Source organism: Crinia signifera, chromosome 12 (assembly GCF_055691185.1).
Source record: "Crinia signifera chromosome 12, ASM5569118v1, whole genome shotgun sequence".
Taxonomy (NCBI): domain Eukaryota; kingdom Metazoa; phylum Chordata; class Amphibia; order Anura; family Myobatrachidae; genus Crinia; species Crinia signifera.
The window spans coordinates 13073262-13094816 of NC_139228.1; the positions used below are offsets into that span (position 1 = coordinate 13073262).

Here is a 21555-nt window from a genome sequence, read left to right on the forward strand (position 1 = left end):
ACAATTTCAATACCCTTACATTTTAAACTTGATGGGTCTCCATTATGAAACTGTTTAAAATGGCGTGGCACACTGTGATTTAAAATTCCGTTTTTAATATTGCGGATGTGTTCTAGCATCCTAATTTTTAAACAACGCTTAGTTTTACCAACATAAGCTTTTCCACATCCGCGAGTAAGTAAATAAACTACAAAAGTTGTGTTACAGTTTATAAATTGCTTGACCCGTTTGCTGTCACTAATTTTATCCCCTTTTTCTATGTGTGGACACACCTTACATCTTCCACATGGGAAACATCCCCTGATATCCAGCATATTTCTTTGGGTATTATTCGGGGTAGAGTTCACTAATTGGCTTTTTGCCACCATAGATTTTACAGTATCTGCTCTTTTAAAAATCACCTTTGGCCTATCCTCAATGTGTTCCCTCAGGACTGGGTCCATCTTCAGGATATGCCAATTTTTTTCCATAATGCTTTTTATCTCCTTTTGTCTGTCACTATATTTTGTAACAAATAGACAGTTTAATTTTTCATCGTCTGTGTTGGGATTCTTTTCCTTATATTTCAGGGTATCTTCCCTATTTAGGGATTTAGCTCTTGAGAAGGCCAATTGTACCAAACTAGTTGGATATCCCCGTTCTCTAAATCTGTCCTTATATACTTCTGCCTGTTTTTCAAAAACTTCTATATTGGTGCAGTTCCTTCTCAAACGCAGGAACTGCGAGTATGGTATGTTATTCTTCCAGGAGTCTAAATGACAACTGGAGTACTCTAGATAGCTATTGCTATCGACTTCCTTGAAAAAGGTGGATGTTTCTACAGAAGTAATAGAAGGAAAATTCTCAACACTGAGTAAGAGGTCTAAAAACTCTATCTTTCTGGATTTTATATTAGATGTGAACTTGAGGTTATAGGGGTTTGAGTTGATTTTTTCCATAAAACTCCCAAATTCACTCTCTCCTCCACTCCATACAATCAATATATCATCGATATAGCGCTTATATACTTTTATATGTACATTTTGTGATATCATGGGGGTAGATGTTTCCCAGTCCCCCATGTATAAGTTTGCCAGGCTTGGGGCACATATCGTCCCCATCGCCGTGCCCCAAGTCTGCACAAACCACTCGTCCAAAAACTCAAAGTAATTATGACTCAAAACAAAAGATAAACAATCACAAATAAAATCAGTCTTATCTTTCGATATATCGGGATCTCCTTCTAGAGTTTTTCTAACCACATCGATACCTTTATTATGTGGTATCGATGTATATAGAGAAGCAACATCAATAGTCACAAATCTGTAATCCGATTCCCATGTCACATCTCTCAAAATTTGTAACATATGTAACATATGTGTTGAGTCTCTCACATAGGAGTCAAGCAACGGAACATATTTTTTCAAAAAAACATCGACATATTCTGAGACCCTTGAGGTCAAAGACCCAATCCCAGCTATTATGGGCCTGCCAGGAGGTGCTTGTGCATTTTTATGCACCTTCGGCAGGTGATAAAAGGTGGCATAATAAGGCGTCAAATTTAACAGATATTTGTATTCATCATTTACTATAACACACAGATTGAGTCTAAGATAATTGAGACCAAACGTAAAAAATACATCCGTGATAAAATAGATTACGATAAAGACCAAGTTAGAACCTGGCATTTAGTAAAAAAACAGGAAAATAATGTTCCCTTAAAAAAGGATAGTGTCCCTGTGGTAAGAAACAATGTATACAAAACTCAGAATAGAGAACCTCCCAAAAAAACTTTTATTCGGGAGAACTATAGGAGAGAACCAGTCAATCATGATAATAGGGATACTTGGATTAGAGTTCCTTTTAAACAACAAAGGACACCCGTAGAAATGATAAAACTCAATACCATCAAAATAAAAGAGGTTTTGTTCATAATAATCGTTTTGAGCGATTGAGATCAACTAACGATGATGTATATTCTGAGAGGCATTTTTTAGACCAGGACCCTGTCAAACAGGGACCCCGACCGCCATCTTTGATGGTACAAACCCCAGTAGGCCTAAAAAGAGGACGAGGGGAAAGAGAGGAGCAGGAACCTCAAGAAAGAGAACCCAAAATGCGGAACCTGAGGTAAATACTGAGATTACTAACATCTTTAACCTCTCAAAGAAAAAACTTACCCCCATAGAAACTAAGGTCCTACAAAAAGGATTATCGTTTGCCCCATCAAGGCAACCCACCAAATTTGATCTTTATATTGACCTAAATCTTTTTATAAGAAAATTAACCATTAAGAGACACTTTCTGAGAAAATCAGACGCCCCTATAAGAAACTGGGAGAATAGTGGCCAAAATCTAGAGAGGACTGTAAACACATCAGGACTGCGTCCTAAGTCCACTTTCTTCCCTGTGGAATCAAAGGGTGCCCATATTGATATGTTCTCTGATTTGGTTAAAAGAGATTTTGATAAACTATATGATAAAAAGAATTCCAACAATGGTCAAAGTAAACATATGCAGCCACCCCAAAAAAACCTAAATAAGGCGGAGTCTGAGGCTTTGAAGAATTTGGCCACAGACACCAATATTGTTATAAAGTGTGCAGACAAGGGGGGTGGGATAGTCTTGATGGACCGTGAATTTTATGTGACTGAGGCTTACAGACTTCTAAATGATGATGTTTCATATAAAAGGTTGGGGAATAATCCCACTAATGTATATATAGATGAATTGCGGTCTCTTCTAAAGAAGGGTATGGATTCACGTGTTATAGTAAATGATGAATACAAATATCTGTTAAATTTGACGCCTTATTATGCCACCTTTTATCACCTGCCGAAGGTGCATAAAAATGCACAAGCACCTCCTGGCAGGCCCATAATAGCTGGGATTGGGTCTTTGACCTCAAGGGTCTCAGAATATGTCGATGTTTTTTTGAAAAAATATGTTCCGTTGCTTGACTCCTATGTGAGAGACTCAACACATATGTTACATATGTTACAAATTTTGAGAGATGTGACATGGTAATCGGATTACAGATTTGTGACTATTGATGTTGCTTCTCTATATACATCGATACCACATAATAAAGGTATCGATGTGGTTAGAAAAACTCTAGAAGGAGATCCCGATATATCGAAAGATAAGACTGATTTTATTTGTGATTGTTTATCTTTTGTTTTGAGTCATAATTACTTTGAGTTTTTGGACGAGTGGTTTGTGCAGACTTGGGGCACGGCGATGGGGACGATATGTGCCCCAAGCCTGGCAAACTTATACATGGGGGACTGGGAAACATCTACCCCCATGATATCACAAAATGTACATATAAAAGTATATAAGCGCTATATCGATGATATATTGATTGTATGGAGTGGAGGAGAGAGTGAATTTGGGAGTTTTATGGAAAAAATCAACTCAAACCCCTATAACCTCAAGTTCACATCTAATATACAATCCAGAAAGATAGAGTTTTTAGACCTCTTACTCAGTGTTGAGAATTTTCCTTCTATTACTTCTGTAGAAACATCCACCTTTTTCAAGGAAGTCGATAGCAATAGCTATCTAGAGTACTCCAGTTGTCATTTAGACTCCTGGAAGAATAACATACCATACTCGCAGTTCCTGCGTTTGAGAAGGAACTGCACCAATATAGAAGTTTTTGAAACCTAGGCAGAAGTATATAAGGACAGATTTAGAGAACGGGGATATCCAACTAGTTTGGTACAATCGGCCTTCTCAAGAGCTAAATCCCTAAATAGGGAAGATACCCTGAAATATAAGGAAAAGAATCCCAACACAGACGATGAAAAATTAAACTGTCTATTTGTTACAAAATATAGTGACAGACAAAAGGAGATAAAAAGCATTATGGAAAAAAATTGGCATATCCTGAAGATGGACCCAGTCCTGAGGGAACACATTGAGGATAGGCCAAAGGTGATTTTTAAAAGAGCAGATACTGTAAAATCTATGGTGGCAAAAAGCCAATTAGTGAACTCTACCCCGAATAATACCCAAAGAAATATGCTGGATATCAGGGGATGTTTCCCATGTGGAAGATGTAAGGTGTGTCCACACATAGAAAAAGGGGATAAAATTAGTGACAGCAAACGGGTCAAGCAATTTATAAACTGTAACACAACTTTTGTAGTTTATTTACTTACTCGCGGATGTGGAAAAGCTTATGTTGGTAAAACTAAGCGTTGTTTAAAAATTAGGATGCTAGAACACATCCGCAATATTAAAAACGGAATTTTAAATCACAGTGTGCCACGCCATTTTAAACAGTTTCATAATGGAGACCCATCAAGTTTAAAATGTAAGGGTATTGAAATTGTTTATCCAAATAGAAGAGGGGGGGGATAGGGATCAAGACTTGATAAAAAGAGAGTCTTTTTGGATCCTAAATCTGAATACCCTTGCCCCTGAAGGTTTAAATGAGGGATATGAAATTACCCCCTTTCTGCGTTGATTTTTTTTTTCAATAGAGTAATTTTATTATTTTAAAGAAAGGCATTTACATTTCAAAAAGGAATAATAAACAAAAACATCAAGAATAGTTATCTTATGGATAATTCAATGTTATCATAACAATGAACAATGTTACTGTAAAAAAAAAAAATATATATATATATATATATATATATATATATATATATATATATATATATAAATACACCCAACACAAAAAAAAAAAAAAATATATATATAATAATAATAATAATAATAATAATAATAATGTATTAAATACATAAATAAATATAATATATACTGTCCCATCCAACCCTGTTCCTTAAAATGAGAAATATCATCAAGAAAGAATATTTTCCTAGTGAAGTCATATAGTTTTGTAACGACTATTTGGCATCAGTGGCTGCGTTGATTTTTAATATATTTTTAATACATATATTTTGCTCTTTGTATTTTTATATTGTATTTATATATTGGTATTTTTTGTATTTTATATATATATTTTTTGATGTATTTTATATATAATGAATTAATGAATACTGTTTGGGTCATACCATGGAAGTGATGAATTGCATGTTGGCTATATGTTTTTCATGTTTTTTATTTATAGGTTCTATGCCTTTAAGAACCAAGTCATATGCATAGATGAGGATTGTGAAAGACAGTCTCTCTTACCCATACAATGTGATCATTATTATTCATCATTTTTATTGTATTTACTATATCAACGCAGCGGAATGTTGTTTTTAATATAAGGCTGCTTATTTTGTGTGTTTTATTGTTCAGGAAAAAGCCTTAATGATATCCTTATTACGAGTGTTGATGTTTACAAATGGAGTCGGGTTCTAAGACGTAACAGGCTCATATTTGATGTGTATGTAGAACTATTGGTCGAAATAAATGTCCGTCAATGGTAACACCACACCTGATAGGACAAAAGGCTGTGACGATAACGGGAAGACCCCCCCGTGATGATTGGCTGAGAGATCCGCCTGTCATTGCCGGGTACGCAATGAGTGGTTGCGTCCCGTCATAAAGATAGTCAGCGAGCGTCCGTAGGCCACGCCCTCTGACGAAGTGTTCCACGAAACGCGTTAGGGCGTGGCTACGGTGACGCTCGCTGTGTGCGTTTGGTCCAGGAGTCCTCCCGCTGTCTGTTCCCGCGAAGGATATCGGCACGCTGCCCTAACCCGTGAGGGAAGAAGCAGCGTGGGCTGTTAACATCCTGTCGGTGCCCCGGACTGATGCTGGACTTGCCTGGCCTGGTAATATGTTGTAACCTTGTGGTATCCAGCCCACAACTGATGAATTCTTTGGTACGAGCGATATCTGTTGGCTTGTTATTCCTGCTGTGTGCTTTTTTGAAATAAATTGTTTATGCACTATGGAGCGCCCCTCTGTCTCTCTATTGTCTACAGATGTCTCCTATTCCTGAGGATCCAGGGAATCCATTTGAGAGGGAGCTGCAGTTCTAATCTGTTGGAACTTTAGTGACTATATAGCCTTGATATAGGCTTTCTTTTGCTGGACTTGAGTGAATTTGAAGCGCTGTGTATTCACCACCCTTTGTATGGTGTGACTTCTTCTCCTTGAAGAAGTCACACCAGACGAAACGCGTTGGGCTACCTACCTCCTACCATCCTAAAAAGTTAAGAACTTTTTATCAATACCTTTTTCTATACTTGAAGTTTTTTTATATATATATACATTTTTTAAAAAAACTTTTTTTCTTATATTGTTCTTTTACAATATAATTATATATATTTTTTATATATCCCTATCCCATCTTTTACCCAAACACAGTATTTTACACCTATTTACCTTTGAAACCAGTTTTTATTGTGTAATATATGTCCATTGGTGTATAAATGTGTTTTTACTTTTTTATTGTCATCTCATTAAATTTTTTATATCATACTTACAATAATTAGTCGCCGATATCTTTTTCCATTGCTACCCATATATATATATATATATATATATATATATATATATATATATATGTAGAATAGAACCAGCACGCACAATCCTCGATTCCAACTGCTGGGGTGCCAGACTCAAGCCGCAATCCAAGGGGTACAGCCAAATATACAAACTTAGTTTAGAGAGCACTCACCAGACTTCCGATGTTTGATGCAAATTAAAACTTTTAATACATCACCAGTGTCGCAGAAGACGGGGCTGTGACCCACACTCATTTCTGTCTTGACAAAGGGCCTGACGTGGCTCGAAACGTCGACATTGTTATGAAGACACTGGTGATGTATTAAAAGTTTTAATTTGCATCAAACATCGGAAGTCTGGTGAGTGCTCTCTAAACTAAGTTTGTGTATATATATATATATATATATATATATATATATATATATATATATATATATATATATATATATATATATATATATATATATATATATATATATATATACACACACACTAATGCACATAAAATAATTGCCTTTTCCTTACTTAGCAGCCGTTTTGGCATCTCAAAAATCCTACTGCGCCCGCCCTGCACAGATTCAGGGAGCCTGGGAGGGGACGTGGGGAAACTTTAGAACTGCTTGGAGTCGATAATGTGGCTGCCGTCTGTGCTTGCCACGCACAGCATTTCTGGGAGCGTGGAAGGGGACGTGGTGACACAGCCGCGCCAACCAATGGCTGGGGGGCGGCTGCCACGTCATCACGTCCCCTCCCACGTTCCCAGTAATGCTGTGCGCGGCAGGCACAGACGGACAGTAACGCGGCGTCAATGGCATTCAAAAGTCAATGACAAGCGGCTATAGTCGGGCCGCTTGTCATACTAATATGTGTCAGATTGGCGTACCCGTCGCTCGCAAGCGACGGGTTAGCTAACAGCAGCGGGACTCGGGCTACATCAGTCCCCGAAACCCCGTTGGCTGTCACTCTCCCGGACCTGACAGCGCCCCCCCCCCCCCCCTCCAGCGCCCGGTGCGCGTGACCCCCCAGTCCCCCCCTAGTCACGGCCCTGCTCATATATGCAACTTGGAGCATACACCAGATAAGCTTTTATGATTTCTAACATTGTACGCGCAACTATTTTGTCACTATGTCAATTTAATTACATTTTTAAACAGTATTACACTATTCTCCGCTTCCTGCATATTCTTGTTTTTCATATTCATGTTAAATGAGACGTAAAGGATAAGGACCTGTGTGAACATTTCCCGCCCACAGAAGGATAAATACATCAGGCTAAAAACACAGTGGTTGGATACCACTGCTCACGGTACTCCTTAAATTTTTTGGGGGTGCTGTTTCTCTCTTTGGTGGAGGGTTACTTCACAAAAAATATACCGATATATTGCACTAGGAGGCGCCCTTCTCACTCTCTTTTTCAGATAATTTAGGGGTTCAACCGGAACTAGAACCATTTGGAGGAGGAGCAGCCGCCCTAGAATAAGGGAGAAGTGCAGACTTTTTTGTAGAAAAGAACTCTATAAAAACTATTCCTAAACTAATTCACAAACGACTGGGAACGTATCAGGAGGTTTTTGACAGCGCTAGTACCACCACTATATATATATATATATATATATATATATATATATATATATATATATATATATATATATATATATATATATATATATATATATCGGGTAGCCCTTTACCCGCCCGAAACGTTGACTTTGCACTATACCAGTGTCGTCTCGTTTTTTGCATAGACTGCCGCCGTGCAGTCTTTAATAATACTTAGAGTGACTTCTTGCTGTTTTGGCCATATTTCTCCCCTGTGAGATAGAAGCGCACCTAAGACTTTGCACACTCTCTGCCTGAGTGCCGGATCTCCTGCTTATTTATTTATATATATATATATATATATATATATATATATATATATATATATATATTTCATGTCTGTGTGTATCCAAAACACTGCCATCTGTTTGCAGCAAGTGAATTTACAAGTTTAATAAGGGGGGTATTCCATCCCGGGTCCCAACAGTCGGGACCCTCGCCCTTATTTGGTTTGCGCGACTGTTTATCGGCTGGCAGGATTTAATGTTCCTCCTGCCCTTCGGTGAAAAGGGGGCGTGCCTGCGAAAGCAGCCTTGATCTCAACAATTCACAACTATTTTTGCCAAAACGGAAAAGCAGTCGGGTTCGTTCTGACGAGATGCCGCTTCAATGCTGTCAGGAAAGACAACATTGAATAGGCGCCCACCGTTATTTCCCGCAACGTAAATGGTGGCGGGGATTGAATACCCCCCTAGATAGTGAATAGTGAAAAGAAAGAAATTAATTGTGAGATAGTGGTGATTAATAAGAAAGGTGTACGGCCTCTGGGTACATCTCATCTTCAATAGAAGAGGTGCTCGGCGGGAAGCAGGGTACAACAGGGAGGCGATCCAGATGCAGGAGTGTGAGGCCGGGAGCCGCACCTGCCTGTGATATTACTCACCTTCACACACCCTATACTCATGCTGCTGCATCCTCGGCTCGCCAAGTCTCCTGCTCAGCCTGACTGTTACCCCCTGCAGTGCACATGGTTTTGTCCATCTAAGAAGGATTTTGTCAGAAAGAGTGAACTAGAATAAGGCCCTACGTGTGTTGTGTAATGTGAATAGGATTGTACTACTCTATGGCATCATTTGAACTGGGGTTACTATTGGGTGACCAAGCTAATTTTTTTTATACCACCCCCACTTTTTTTTCGACGCGCACCACTATTTCTATGTGGTTATTGGCCAGTAGGGACAAAATTTACTGTGTGGAAGGTGCAACAAATACGCTACTACCAACTCTAGCTCTGCCTGCTGGGGGGTGAGGGGGGGAGTCGGCAGGGAAGGAGAGTACGTTTCCCAGGTCACCTGGCAGGAGCACAGGAGTACTCATTACTCACAGACCGGTTACCCAGCAGGTGCACTCGTTACTCTCTGACCTGTTTCCCTGGTGACCCAGCAGCTGCACTCGTTACTCTCTGACCTGTTTCCCTGGTGACCCAGCAGCTGCACTCGTTACTCTCTGACCTGTTTCCCTGGTGACCCAGCAGCTGCACTCGTTACTCTCTGACCCGTTTCCCTGGTGACCCAGCAGCTGCACTCATTGATAACTGACCCAGTTTAAAAGATCCTCAGGTGGAGCTCATTATTTTCCAGGGGAACCTGGAAAACATGCCCTGTTAGGGCTATTGGAGGACAGAGGTTGGGAACCACTGACATAGAGAAATGGAGTATATATACATATATTCTGTATTTATTCCAGAAATATTTATGGTGTTCCTGTTGGAATATCAGAATTATTTCCCATAGAGTAATTACTTCTCAGCTATAAGCAGAGTTTTTCTCATGAACTAAGCAGAAAGCAGTCATATAGATTCAACAGTAATACACTATCTGACATTAATATGTAGTGGCTGCTACTATGGTGTCACCTGCTGGTAATTGTTATGCTGCCAGCAACATGTTTTCCTAATATTGCAACATTATTGTATACAGTGGTTATTATTTGTATAATAATTGGTATCAATATTTTTGAACAGCAGAAAACTGTCCTTGGTCAGTGGTGTACCAACACAGGGGTGGGGGGAGTCTGGGGGAGATGCTGGTGGGTAGGGTAGGTGAGTTTGGGTAAGATGGGTAAGGTGTTGGTGGGGGTCTGGGTGAGTTTGGGTAGGATGGGTAAGATGGTTGAGTTGGGTAAGATGTTGGTGGGTAGGGTGGGGGTCTGGTGAGTTTGGGTAAGGTGTTGGGAGGGTGGGGGTTTGAATGAGTTTGGGTAGGGTGCGTGAGTTAGGTAAGATGTTGGTGGGTAGGGTGAGGGTCGGAATGAGTTTGGGTAAGGTGTTGGTGGGGGTCGGGTTGAGTTTGAGTAGGATGGGTGAGAGGGTAGATATGATATAGGGAGCTTCACCTGAGCCACCTGCCTGCCGCATCGCTGTGATGTCCGGAACGCCGGAACGGCTCCCTGCAGCGATCTTTGCTGCCGCTGGCTGTGAAGCTTTGTGTGTGCCCTCACCTCCGTCCAGGGGGCAGGCGGCAGGTAGAGATGACAGCCTTCTTCCCCCGTCAGTGCAGAAGTATAACCAGCTGCAGTCCCGGCATGCCCCGCCAGGGGCGCAATAGCGGCAGCGCGATCTACAGGCTTATGTCCCTGCCGGCCGCCGTACAGGGGGTGGCGGAAGTGGCGCTCCGGGAAGATGGGGGCTGCCGTGTTCTTCGGATGCACCTTTATTGCCTTCGGGCCGGCGCTGTCTTTGTTTATCCTCACCATCGCCGGGGACCCGCTGCGGGTCATCATCCTAGTGGCCGGGTACTACTGCATAGAGCGCTGCTGAGTGTTTGGATGTTTCTGCCTGTGTGGTAATACTGGGGCAGGATAGTGGTGGCATTGGGACAGTGTGTGGGTGTCTGTGGTGGAACTGGGGCAGGGTGTGGGTGTCTGTGGTGGCACTGGGCCATTGTGGGGGTGTCTGTGGTGGCACTGTGCCAGTGTGGGGATGTCTGTGGCGGCTCTGGGACAGGGTGTGGGTGTCTGGTGGCACTGGGCTAGTGTGGTGATGTCTGTGGTGGTGGCACTGGGCTAGTGTGGTGATGTCTGTGGTGGCTCTGGGGCAGGGTGTGGGTGTCTGTGGTGGCGGCACTGGGCTAGTGTGATGATGTCTGTGGTGGCTCTGGAGCAGGATGTGGGTGTCTGTGGTGGCGACACTGGGCTAGTGTGGTGATGTCTGTGGTGGTGGCACTGAGCTAGTGTGATGATGTCTGTGGTGGCTCTGGAGCAGGATGTGGGTGTCTGTGGTGGCGACACTGGGCTAGTGTGGTTGGTGATGTCTGTGGTGGTGGCACTGGGCTAGTGTGATGATGTCTGTGGTGGCTCTGGGGCAGGATGTGGGTGTCTGTGGTGGCGGCACTGGGCTAGTGTGATGATGTCTGTGGTGGCTCTGGAGCAGGATGTGGGTGTCTGTGGTGGCGACACTGGGCTAGTGTGGTGATGTCTGTGGTGGTGGCACTGAGCTAGTGTGATGATGTCTGTGGTGGCTCTGGAGCAGGATGTGGGTGTCTGTGGTGGCGACACTGGGCTAGTGTGGTTGGTGATGTCTGTGGTGGTGGCACTGGGCTAGTGTGATGATGTCTGTGGTGGCTCTGGGGCAGGATGTGGGTGTCTGTGGTGGTGGCACTGGGGCAGTGTGGGGATGTCTGTGGTGGCTCTGGAGCAGGATGTGGGTGTCTGTGGTGGTGGCACTGGGGCAGTGTGGGGATGTCTGTGGTGGCTCTGGCAGGGTGTGGGTGTCTGGTGGCACTGGGCCATTGTGGGAATGTCTGTGGTGGCTCTGTGGCAGGGTGTGGGTGTCTGTGGTGGCACTGGGGGGGGGAGAGGGCAGGGAGGCGACAGTTGTTAATGACTCGTGGGAGCGCACATTGTACGTAATAATGGTTTAAAAAAATAGCCCATTGTGTACACTCGTTTACAGTTGAAGACCATAAAGGACAAGTACAGGGTACATTAACATAGCGGCATCGGCAGACAGCACTGAAATAAGTTATCAGGGTGGCAGTAAACCGCAGGAATTTGTGCCATATATGGTGGTTTATCTGGGAAAGCACACGAGGGAAGAGGGCCCTGCTCGTGACAGATTACATTGCAGAGATCATGCTGTGGCCCAGCAGCTGCCATTGGTATAGCGCTTTGAATGGCCACATGTGTGGGTCCCATTAGGGGGTGCTCTATGTAGACACTTGGTACAGTGACTCAATAATGTCTCCCTCCTCCAGCTCCTTCTTCTGGTTGGTATCCGTCCTCCTTTCCTCTTTGATCTGGTTCGTGTCTGTCCAGGTCAGTAATAAGAATGACTCTAAGCTCCAGTACGGACTCTTAATATTTGGTGCTGCCATCTCCGTCCTGCTGCAGGAGGCCTTCAGATACGCTTACTACAGGCTGCTCAAGTAAGTCGCCGGTCATTTGTATCTGTAATAATCTCCTTTCACTGCACGCAGTGTGTGTTCCGAGGGGCTTTGTGTTTCAAAGACATATGTAACTTGAAATCTAGAAATGCTTTCCATATTCCACTGCCAATAAAGCATGCTGGAAGTTGTAGTTCAGCTAAAATGACTGGGATTTCCCCCACCCTAACCAATACATACTGTATGAGACATTTATCTGCCTTGGGGTGGATACAGCTGACCACACGTGACGACAAGACCTCGTGGTTCTGTGGAGGAGGCATAAGGAAGTCATTGTGGTCTTACACAATCCAGCTGCACCCAGCTTCTCCTGTTCAGCTGCTGGAATACGGAATCTTCCGTTATGGGATATGCAGAGAGCAGGGCCCCGTCAGACATAAGGGCCACAGCTTGATGTATATCTACGGATATGTATGCCTTCTTTGATACCCCTTTCACAACGCGCACATAACGGTGACTCGGGTTGACATGCTTTTTTCATTAAATTCTTTTTTTTGCTGTCATCAGGAGAAAAATGATCTACTGTACTATATTGGGTATGTGCAGGGTAAATCAATTGTTGGTTCCCAGGAAACACAAGCAGATGGTATTGAGGGTGGGTCACACATCTACAGCAAATAAATAATTGCGCAAAACCCAAGTTTTGCGCGGTTATGTATTTCTTGACTACATGTCTACCTTGAAAAAAAAAAAACTATGGCCCTCCAGCTGTTGTGAAACTACAAGTCCCATCATGCCTTGACCCAGTTTTGCGATTAAGGAATGCTAAAACGATGGCAAGGCATGCTGGGATGTGTAGTTTCACAACAGCTGGAGGGCCGCAGTTTGGACATGCTTGTTGTAATGCATGGAAACGTAGGTCACCCCCGACATATACTTGTCTTTCACAATAGAATCTGTTGACCAGTCCATGCAGTTCCGCAGCCTTTCTTCAAATATCAGCAGTGGGCAATATTGCAGCCATTTTTGGTCACCCGGTGCATGATTATTTATCCTGCAACTTACCTCATGGAGGTGTCAAGTGAGGCAGCCATTTTAGGTGCATTACATACGATTGTACTGGGACTGGGCAATGCTTGGAACTGACAAAGTTTATCAGCAGTTTGAGGTATAAAAATTGTAAGAATCAACAAAAGAAAGCATTTCTCTTTTATGTTGCCATGAGACTGTTGACAAATGGCAGCATCTGGTTAGATGCCGTTACAATGACCATGTCCGCTTCTTTTACAGGAAAGCAGATGAGGGCCTGGCCACCATAAGTGAAGATGGAAGGTCACCTATCTCTATCCAGCAGATGGCATACGGTGAGACAAGCTAAAATGCTGCACTCTCCATATCTTCTCGTGATCACGTTTACTATAATACAGATACAGACTGGTATGTTAACCACCTGTCCTTGTCCTCCGCAGTATCTGGCTTCTCATTCGGCATTATCAGTGGAGTGTTTTCAGTCATCAATATCTTGGCAGACGCCGTGGGACCGGGAATTGTGGGAGTCCACGGGGATTCCCAGTACTACTTTCTAACTTCAGGTATGGAATGCAGGGCGGACAATCTGGACATTGGGCCTTATTCAGATCTGATCGCAGTACAAATTTGTTTGGATAATGGGCGAAACCACGTGCACTGCAGGAGCAGCAGATGTAACCTGTGCAAAGAGAGTTAGATTTGTGTGAGTTATTTTGTTTCTGTGCAGGGTAAATACTGGCTGCATTATTTTTACACTGCAATTTAGATTTCAGTTTCAGCACACCCCACCCAAATTTAACTCTCTTTGCACAGTTACATATGCTCCTGCGGTGCACATGGTTTTGCCCATTTTCCGAACAAATTTGTACTGAGCTCAGATCTGAATGAGGCCCATTGTGCGGAACTTTCACTATGAGGTTATAACATTGGTTTGGCCTTCTTGTATACCCAAGTATTTTTTTGAAATTAGAATCTGTTTTTATTGAAGCGATACAGAACTGTATAAAAACAATACAGTGTAAAAACAGTTGGATCAATAGAGCTAAGCAAAATCACAAAAAAACAAAATACATAATTGTCAGATGGATCAGCACTCGCCCCGATTAGTGTAATGGGTCCTACACACGGATCGATATTCAGGCATTTTCTGAGCGATTTTACATAATTTCACTAAATTGCTCAGAAAATGCCTGAATATCGCTGTGTGTGGGGTACAGAGCGATGTAAATGCGCAGCACTGCGTGTCTGTATCTGGCGCCGCACGTAGGTTGTTTATCGGTCAGGACCAGTGTTTTAGCCGTAGAACACTGGCCCTGACAGATCGCACAGCGCTGACACATTAATGTGTGCTGAGGGATCATGCTGAGTGATCTAGCATAGCTCAGAAGTTCGCTACATGTGTACGGCCCATATGGTGGCTCCAGTGCCTCCTGCAAGCTCCAACATAACCAACGACATGAGCCAGCAGCAGCACTCTGAGAATTTAAAACAAAACTTTGTTTAGGTAAACTCCAACCTTCCGGGGCACAGCGTCATATATTAAATGACTGTAGGAAACATACATTGAAATGTTGGATCATTCGTTACCCACTTATAATGATTTAAGATTCCCAAGTGCTACCCTTTCCTTACTTCATTTACTCCTCCATTTGGAACAGAGCCCCGGAAGGCCAAATGGCAAAATACTGTATTTTGGGGGATCTGGAATTTCCCCTGTACTAATAACGGCCTGCCTCTTTTGAGTAGTAACTGGAAGCATTTTATGTGTTATGTTAGTATAGGTGTTACGTTAGTCTTACTGCATGGTGGCTATTAGTTGCATCTGAGGCTTGTGTCCACCGTGACGTTTGTTGCTTGTCTCTTTGCAGCGTTCCTGACCATGGCGATCGTGTTACTGCACACGTTCTGGGGCATCGTGTTCTTCGCAGCATGCGAGAAACGGAAACCTCTGCACATCGCCGTAGTGGTGCTCAGCCATCTGATTACCTCTGGCTTGGTGAGTAGTGGTGGTGGTGGGGGGGGGTTTGAATCGTACTATAGGAGGATTTGCAGCAAGAATACACTTCTTGGAGAGATGTAGGGTTTGGTGAGGTTCTGTCAGTTTTCCATCGGATCTACTCTGCAAAATTCAGATACTTGCTAGAAATTCAGTTTTTCTATTGGCTGCGTGTGGGTTTTTTGCAACACTTATTTTTTGCAGAGACCTAACTGGAAGACACTGTTTAGTTGGGCTGCGAATCAACTCGCATGTCTAGGTAGACAGTTTATAGCTGGGTTAGCCAACACCAGTCCTTGAGAGCTACCAACAGTTAACGTTTTCCATGTCTCATCACAGAATCTTAAGTGAAGTAATTAGCTCCACCTGTGGATCATTTAAAATGTGACAGGGAGTAATGAGTTAATCCGAGGTGAGCTGGAAAATGTGTCAGTGGACCTGTGAGGTGAGCTGAAAAACGTGAACTGTTGTGGATCTCGAGGACTGGAGTTGGCTACTTCTTGTCTATAGAACAGTCATTTTCAACCACTGTGCCATGGCACACTAGTGTGCCTTGAGCTGTTCTCAAGTGTGCCCCCAGATCTAGAGATGCCCAAACCAGTTTACAGCTACCACTAGTTCATCTGTTATTTACTGGTCTCTTCTTTTCATTTAAAGGGCCAAGGGTATTTTATTTTTGTTACCTGTGGGGACCAGGGTTTATTTTTTATATGGGGGCCAATGGGTTTGGTTTTTTCCTGTCGGAGCCAGTGGTTTTTGCCCTGTGGGGATCTCATGGTGTGCCTTGGCAATTTTAAAATCTTATTTAGTGTGCCGCAAAGTAAAAAGGTTGAAAATCACTGCTATAGAATGACATTGTAACAAGTCGGCACATGAAGAAATCACAGTGAGTTTTTCAGGGTTGAGTTTTGTGTGTCAATGTTGACACCCAATTAGTGTACCCAATCAGTCCACGTGGATGGTAAAGAAGAAATAAGACCAAACAAAATGGAAAAAAAAAAAATCACAAAAACTTTTGTTTACTTGTTAATGTGTCAACCTTTTGTCAATTACAAAAATTGTGCATGCCAACCTAGACATGTCTGTCAGCCATTTTGTTACAGTCATGTTGCTAGGTTATGTTACGCACTCATGCTGTAGTGCAGGCATGTCCAAACTATGGCTCTCCAGCTGTTGTGAAACTACACATCCCAGCATGCTTTGCCATAATTTTTAGCATTCCCTTATAGCAAATCTGTGGCAAGGCATGATGGGACTTGTAGTTTCACAACAGCAGGAGGGGCCACAGTTTGGACATGCCTGCTGCAGTGGTTACACAATATAGCCACTAGAGGTGCTGTGTACTCTGGAAGGGCTATTGGGCCTGATTCAGAGTTGATCTCAAAGGAACTTTTTTTCTCTAATTTACAAAACCATGCTGCGCTGCTGGTGGGCAGATGTAACATGTGCAGAGTTGGATGTGGGTGGGGTATATTGTTTCTGTGCAAGATAAATGCTGGCTACTTTTTTTGTTACACTGCTAATTATATTTCATTTTGAACACAACCGACCCAAATCTAACATTCTCTGCACATGTTACATCTGCCCCACCTGCAGTGCAGCATGATATTGTCCATTAGAGCGGAAATGTGCTTTGAGATCAACTCTGTATCAATCAATGCAATGCCTTCGCAATAGTCCTTATGGCTTCTCCCATTCATGCTGCTTAATGCAAATATTTTGGTGACAATCACGTTCCTTGGTTTGGTCAAAGTAAATGATCTCTAAGATTGTGAAGTTCTGGAGTGCTTTTAAGACCAACATTTTCTCATTAACAATATATCTGCAGCAGCTGGTCTGCTAAGAACCTTTCTTTTTTATTATTAACCTGCAGACATTCCTGAACCCTTGGTATGAGGCCAGTCTGATCCCAATATACATCATCACTCTGGGCATGGCTGTGTGGGCCTTTGTAGCTGCTGGAGGCAATCACCGTAACATACGCAAATGCCTTGCTTGTAAGTATGAAGACTGTACATGGAGCTGATTGACACTGGCCTGAAGGTGGTCACAAGCCGCAAAATCTTACAGTTGCCTGTAGAGATCCATTGGTCTAGGGCTGAGGTTCTTAAACTCCGTCTTCAGGAACCCACACAGGTCACGTAATACTGGTCACAAGGCAAGTGCACTGCCTATCACAAGCCACAGGTGACCTGGGAACATAAACTCTGTGGGGTCCTGAGGACTGAATCTGGGAACCTGTGGTCTAGGGGAAAACATTATCTGTTGCACTCAACATTTTAGCGAGAGCAATAATCTGCTTGTGCTCAGGAGGTTGGACCTGGTAAAGTGCAACTACTAGAATGTTGTAATGGGATTTCTACCTCATTTAGAGGGTAAGCGATTTACTATAGAAGACCAGTTATTTTTGCTGTGCTTCCCGCCCACGTTGCCAATCGCTACCTCTGCAGTCTGAGTCCCTCTGTGGACTGGCTGTCTGAAGCGACATTATCGTATTGCTGATAATGTGCAGTCATAGCATAGCATAGCATGCAGAGCTGTAAGTGACAGGGGGGACTCCGGAGTGTTCAGAGGTCAATGATTACGACCAGTAATAACATAATGTCATCCCTTCATCCCTAAAGAGATTGGGGGGGGGGGGGGGTTTGAGCGGCGACATCCTCCAATTCAGTTGCATGTACAGACAGGTGTTGCTAGCAACACATAGGAGTGGTCGATAGCAATGTAGCGTATACACGCCAGACAGATTGCAGAATTTGTCAAAAAGACTTACTGGTAAATTCATTTAAAATATCATCTGGTGTGTTCTCTGCTACAGCTATTTATCTTCAGATTGTAAAATCTCCTGGGATGCCTGTCGGACAGGTCTTTAATGGCTGGTATCCTAGCTCTATTGTGTCAATGACAGGTTAAAGGTCACTGTTTTTAATTAATCCATGGAAGAAAAGAAGTGTATCTAGTGTTCATTCTAGCCCTCGCCATCTTTGAAAACCCATGCAGTTCCTCTTCCCTGCCTGGGGTGTCGCTGTCTGCTCTAGTGCTTCTAACACAGTGTGGTCTGTATATCAGCACTGATATCTAAACCAGACCTGTGCTAGAAACACCACAGCGGACATAGACACCCCAGGCAGGGAACAAGAACTGCATGGGTTTTTCGAAGATGGCGGGTGCTAGAATGAACGCTAGTCTAAATTTATCAGGTGGTTTAATAATATTTTGGGTCCGACACCGTCCCCCATGGGTAGCGCAGGCGTTTTGTAGGACAATCCTTCCCTCCCAAGCAGTCCCGGGATGATAGGTAAAACAGAAACTGTTTTGTTTCTGCAGGCAAACGGCAAGAGAGTAACCAGGTTATGGTATATTCTGCTCTTCAGGTGCCCAGTGAGGACTAAGGCCCAGCTCAGCTGCCGTGCAGCCAAGAACAGACATTAAGAGTCACCATTCAAGTGCTCCTCTTTCCCAGAAGCCGGCTCCCTTTTCTATACGTCTCCCCTCGTCCCCCCGAGACGATACAGACCTCTTTGTTTCCCTCCGCTGTATTTTTGTTTACCTCGTGTTCCTCCGTCCTACGTGCCGGCCTCTGGGCCGTGCAGCCAAGAACAGACATTAAGAGTCACCATTCAAGTGCTCCTCTTTCCCAGAAGCCGGCTCCCTTTTCTATACGTCTCCCCTCGTCCCCCCGAGACGATACAGACCTCTTTGTTTCCCTCCGCTGTATTTTTGTTTACCTCGTGTTCCTCCGTCCTACGTGCCGGCCTCTGGGCCGTGCAGCCAAGAACAGACATTAAGAGTCACCATTCAAGTGCTCCTCTTTCCCAGAAGCCGGCTCCCTTTTCTATACGTCTCCCCTCGTCCCCCCGAGACGATACAGACCTCTTTGTTTCCCTCCGCTGTATTTTTGTTTACCTCGTGTTCCTCCGTCCTACGTGCCGGCCTCTGGGCCTACTCAGGCTGTGGAGCAATCTGGCATTGCTCATTTATTCAAACCAGTTACCGATAGCATGACTCAAGAAATCCCCCCATGCTGTCCTACTACTGGGACCCTCAAGACGTCTATGGCTTTTCTCCGGTGTGTTTTTTCTTTTCTCATCCACTACAAAGGAAACTTTTACATTTGGCGAGGCTAAGAAGTATTTCCCCCCGGAGAACTGTTGATGCAAGAATATCTACGAAGTGATGATAAAGGTGCTTGGAATGTTTGTCCATTTTTCTTTCTCCTGTCAAGGGACAGTCGGGTCAGGCTGCTCCTCAGGGAATGCAAATCACAGCCGTTTTCAGTCATGTTTCTGGACATTCCGTGATTAACACTAAGACACGGCTTGTCCTTGTACTACCGGGCGGGCGGGGGGGCGGGGGGGGGGGGGGTTTGATATAGGACTGCACTAACCTAATAACATTACTTCTGAACCCTCTCATGTGTCAGAGGGTGGGCTGTACAGCTGTCCTTGCTGAAGCTAGTTTGGGGAGACCCTTGGACAGCTGCTGTAAAGGTATAACATGGTATGTATTGCTTTACCCATACAGTAACCGGCACCTCTGTACAATTTGCTGTGAGCACTCTGTGGCCACTGGGGTTTTTCTAAAACCACTGTTGGGGTGGTAAGCATTAAATAAATGGATAAATAAGCTGAGATATGATTCCAGTTCACGAAATTAATGTGTTATTTGTTTTTATTTTTCATATTTCTGAGTAGATAATAGCTGTATTACCAGCAGTGTCTGATACCATTACTTTAGTGTTTCTTATTAAAGCCTGTGTAGTATTCATGTGAGCGACGTGGGATCACTGTGACCAGAGTAGGACTGGCCCACGGTCACTAAGGGAAAACGCCCAGTGGGCCCCACTCGCTCCTCTAGGGATGTCTTGTATGAAGCTGTTGTTTGGTTTCTATTTGATCTACACCAAGATTTTCTCCTGACAGTCATGTTGGGTGGTCCTGACACAATAGGTCAACACACAAAAAAGGTCTACAGGGCTGGAAAGTTGACACAAGCATTAGGTTGACAGTCAAAATGTCAACATGAGTTTTCAACGTAAGTCGACATGGACGCGGTATTAGTGTACTGCGTCTGCTTGCCATGCTTTGGGCACGGTGCCTCGCTGCACACTATTATATTCTCCCTCCTCGCCCTAATGGATGGTAGGGCTTAGCCATGTTGACCTAAGCCCTGTCAACCTTTAGTGGACAACCCAATGTATGTCGACGTGGGGAACCGTATCCCCCTTTATAAAGGGACCATGGTCTGTGCATGTCCTTTCTAATGATTGGCCAAGCCCCCTGTAGTGGCTGGCCATACCCCTTGAAGCTTGGCTCTATGGCATTCGCTAATTGACCAGTCCGACACTGCGCTGTATAAATGCACTCCACCTAGAGTCTCGTGAGTCTAGGCGGTCTTAGAACCCATCTGTGACTTATAATCCGTATGGTTTACCGTAAGGACTGAATTATTATATGTACAAATTATCCTATTAAAGCACAGGTACTCAAACTTGGTCCTCAGGACCCCACACAGTGCATCTTTTGCAGATCTCCTCACAGAAACAAGTGATACTGGGGCAGATGTGTTAAGCCTTAACCAGAGATAAATGCCAGGGTGATAAAGAGAGATAAACGTCCAGCCAATCACCTGCTAACTGCCATGTCACAGGCTGTGTTTGAAAAAAGTCAGTAAGGAGCTGATTGGCTGGACGTTTATCTCTCACTAACTATCACTCTTGCATTTATCTCTTGTTAAGGCTTAATACATCTGCCCCAATATTAGCTCCACCTAAGGCTCTTTTGAAATGTGTCAATGAGTAATGAACGCACCTGTAGGGTGACCTGGAAAACGTGAACTGTTGTGGTCCTGAGGATCAAGTTTCAGAATCACTGTATTAAAGGAAGTAAGGGTGGGATAGGAAATCTAGAAAGCCATGCAGCCAGGGACATTATTTTGATTCATACTTTAGGTTTTCCAGTCCCCTGTATTCTCAGGTTGCTTTATTTTTATTATTTTATTTGGGAGTGAAAAGAACTGGAATTGAATCTCTTTACTGGTGCGATTTAGAAGGTGCACATGTTACTGGGAAAGGGCCAGAGATGCCCAGTCAGTTCTCTTCTGTGCAGCCGCTATCTTACTATGCACTGCAGGATCTGGGCCCACGTACTGAGAGCAGCCAATCAACCGGTACAGATAACTACTGGTTTTACAGGCCTGCAATACAGTTATCCA

At 43.5% G+C, this 21555-nt stretch overlaps 1 protein-coding gene and 1 long non-coding RNA gene across 6 annotated transcripts in view; one reads left to right on the plus strand and one right to left on the minus strand.

Annotated features, from left to right (window-relative positions):
* The window catches only part of LOC146050525 (uncharacterized), a 237015-nt gene extending 226542 nt beyond the window's left edge, over positions 1-10473 (minus strand). For all 4 annotated transcript variants that reach the window (XR_014466326.1, XR_014466325.1, XR_014466324.1 and 1 more), the window contains exon 1: positions 10330-10473. This is a non-coding gene — a long non-coding RNA (uncharacterized LOC146050525). The remainder of the gene's footprint in view (positions 1-10329) is intronic.
* A 92-nt stretch (positions 10474-10565) lies between these two features.
* Positions 10566-19995, plus strand: APH1A (aph-1A gamma-secretase subunit). Of its 2 annotated transcripts, none has more exons than XM_083167575.1 (7): positions 10566-10728; positions 12189-12359; positions 13608-13681; positions 13787-13909; positions 15215-15342; positions 17216-17339; positions 18670-19995. In XM_083167575.1, exons 1-7 carry the CDS (start codon positions 10616-10618, stop codon positions 18732-18734), a joined length of 798 nt encoding a protein of 265 aa, XP_083023701.1. In that variant the 5' UTR covers positions 10566-10615; the 3' UTR covers positions 18735-19995. The 2 variants fall into 2 exon arrangements, with proteins under 2 accessions (XP_083023701.1, XP_083023702.1); XM_083167576.1 differs by having other exon boundaries at positions 10569-10728; positions 18717-19995.
* Positions 19996-21555: the final 1560 nt, after the last annotated feature.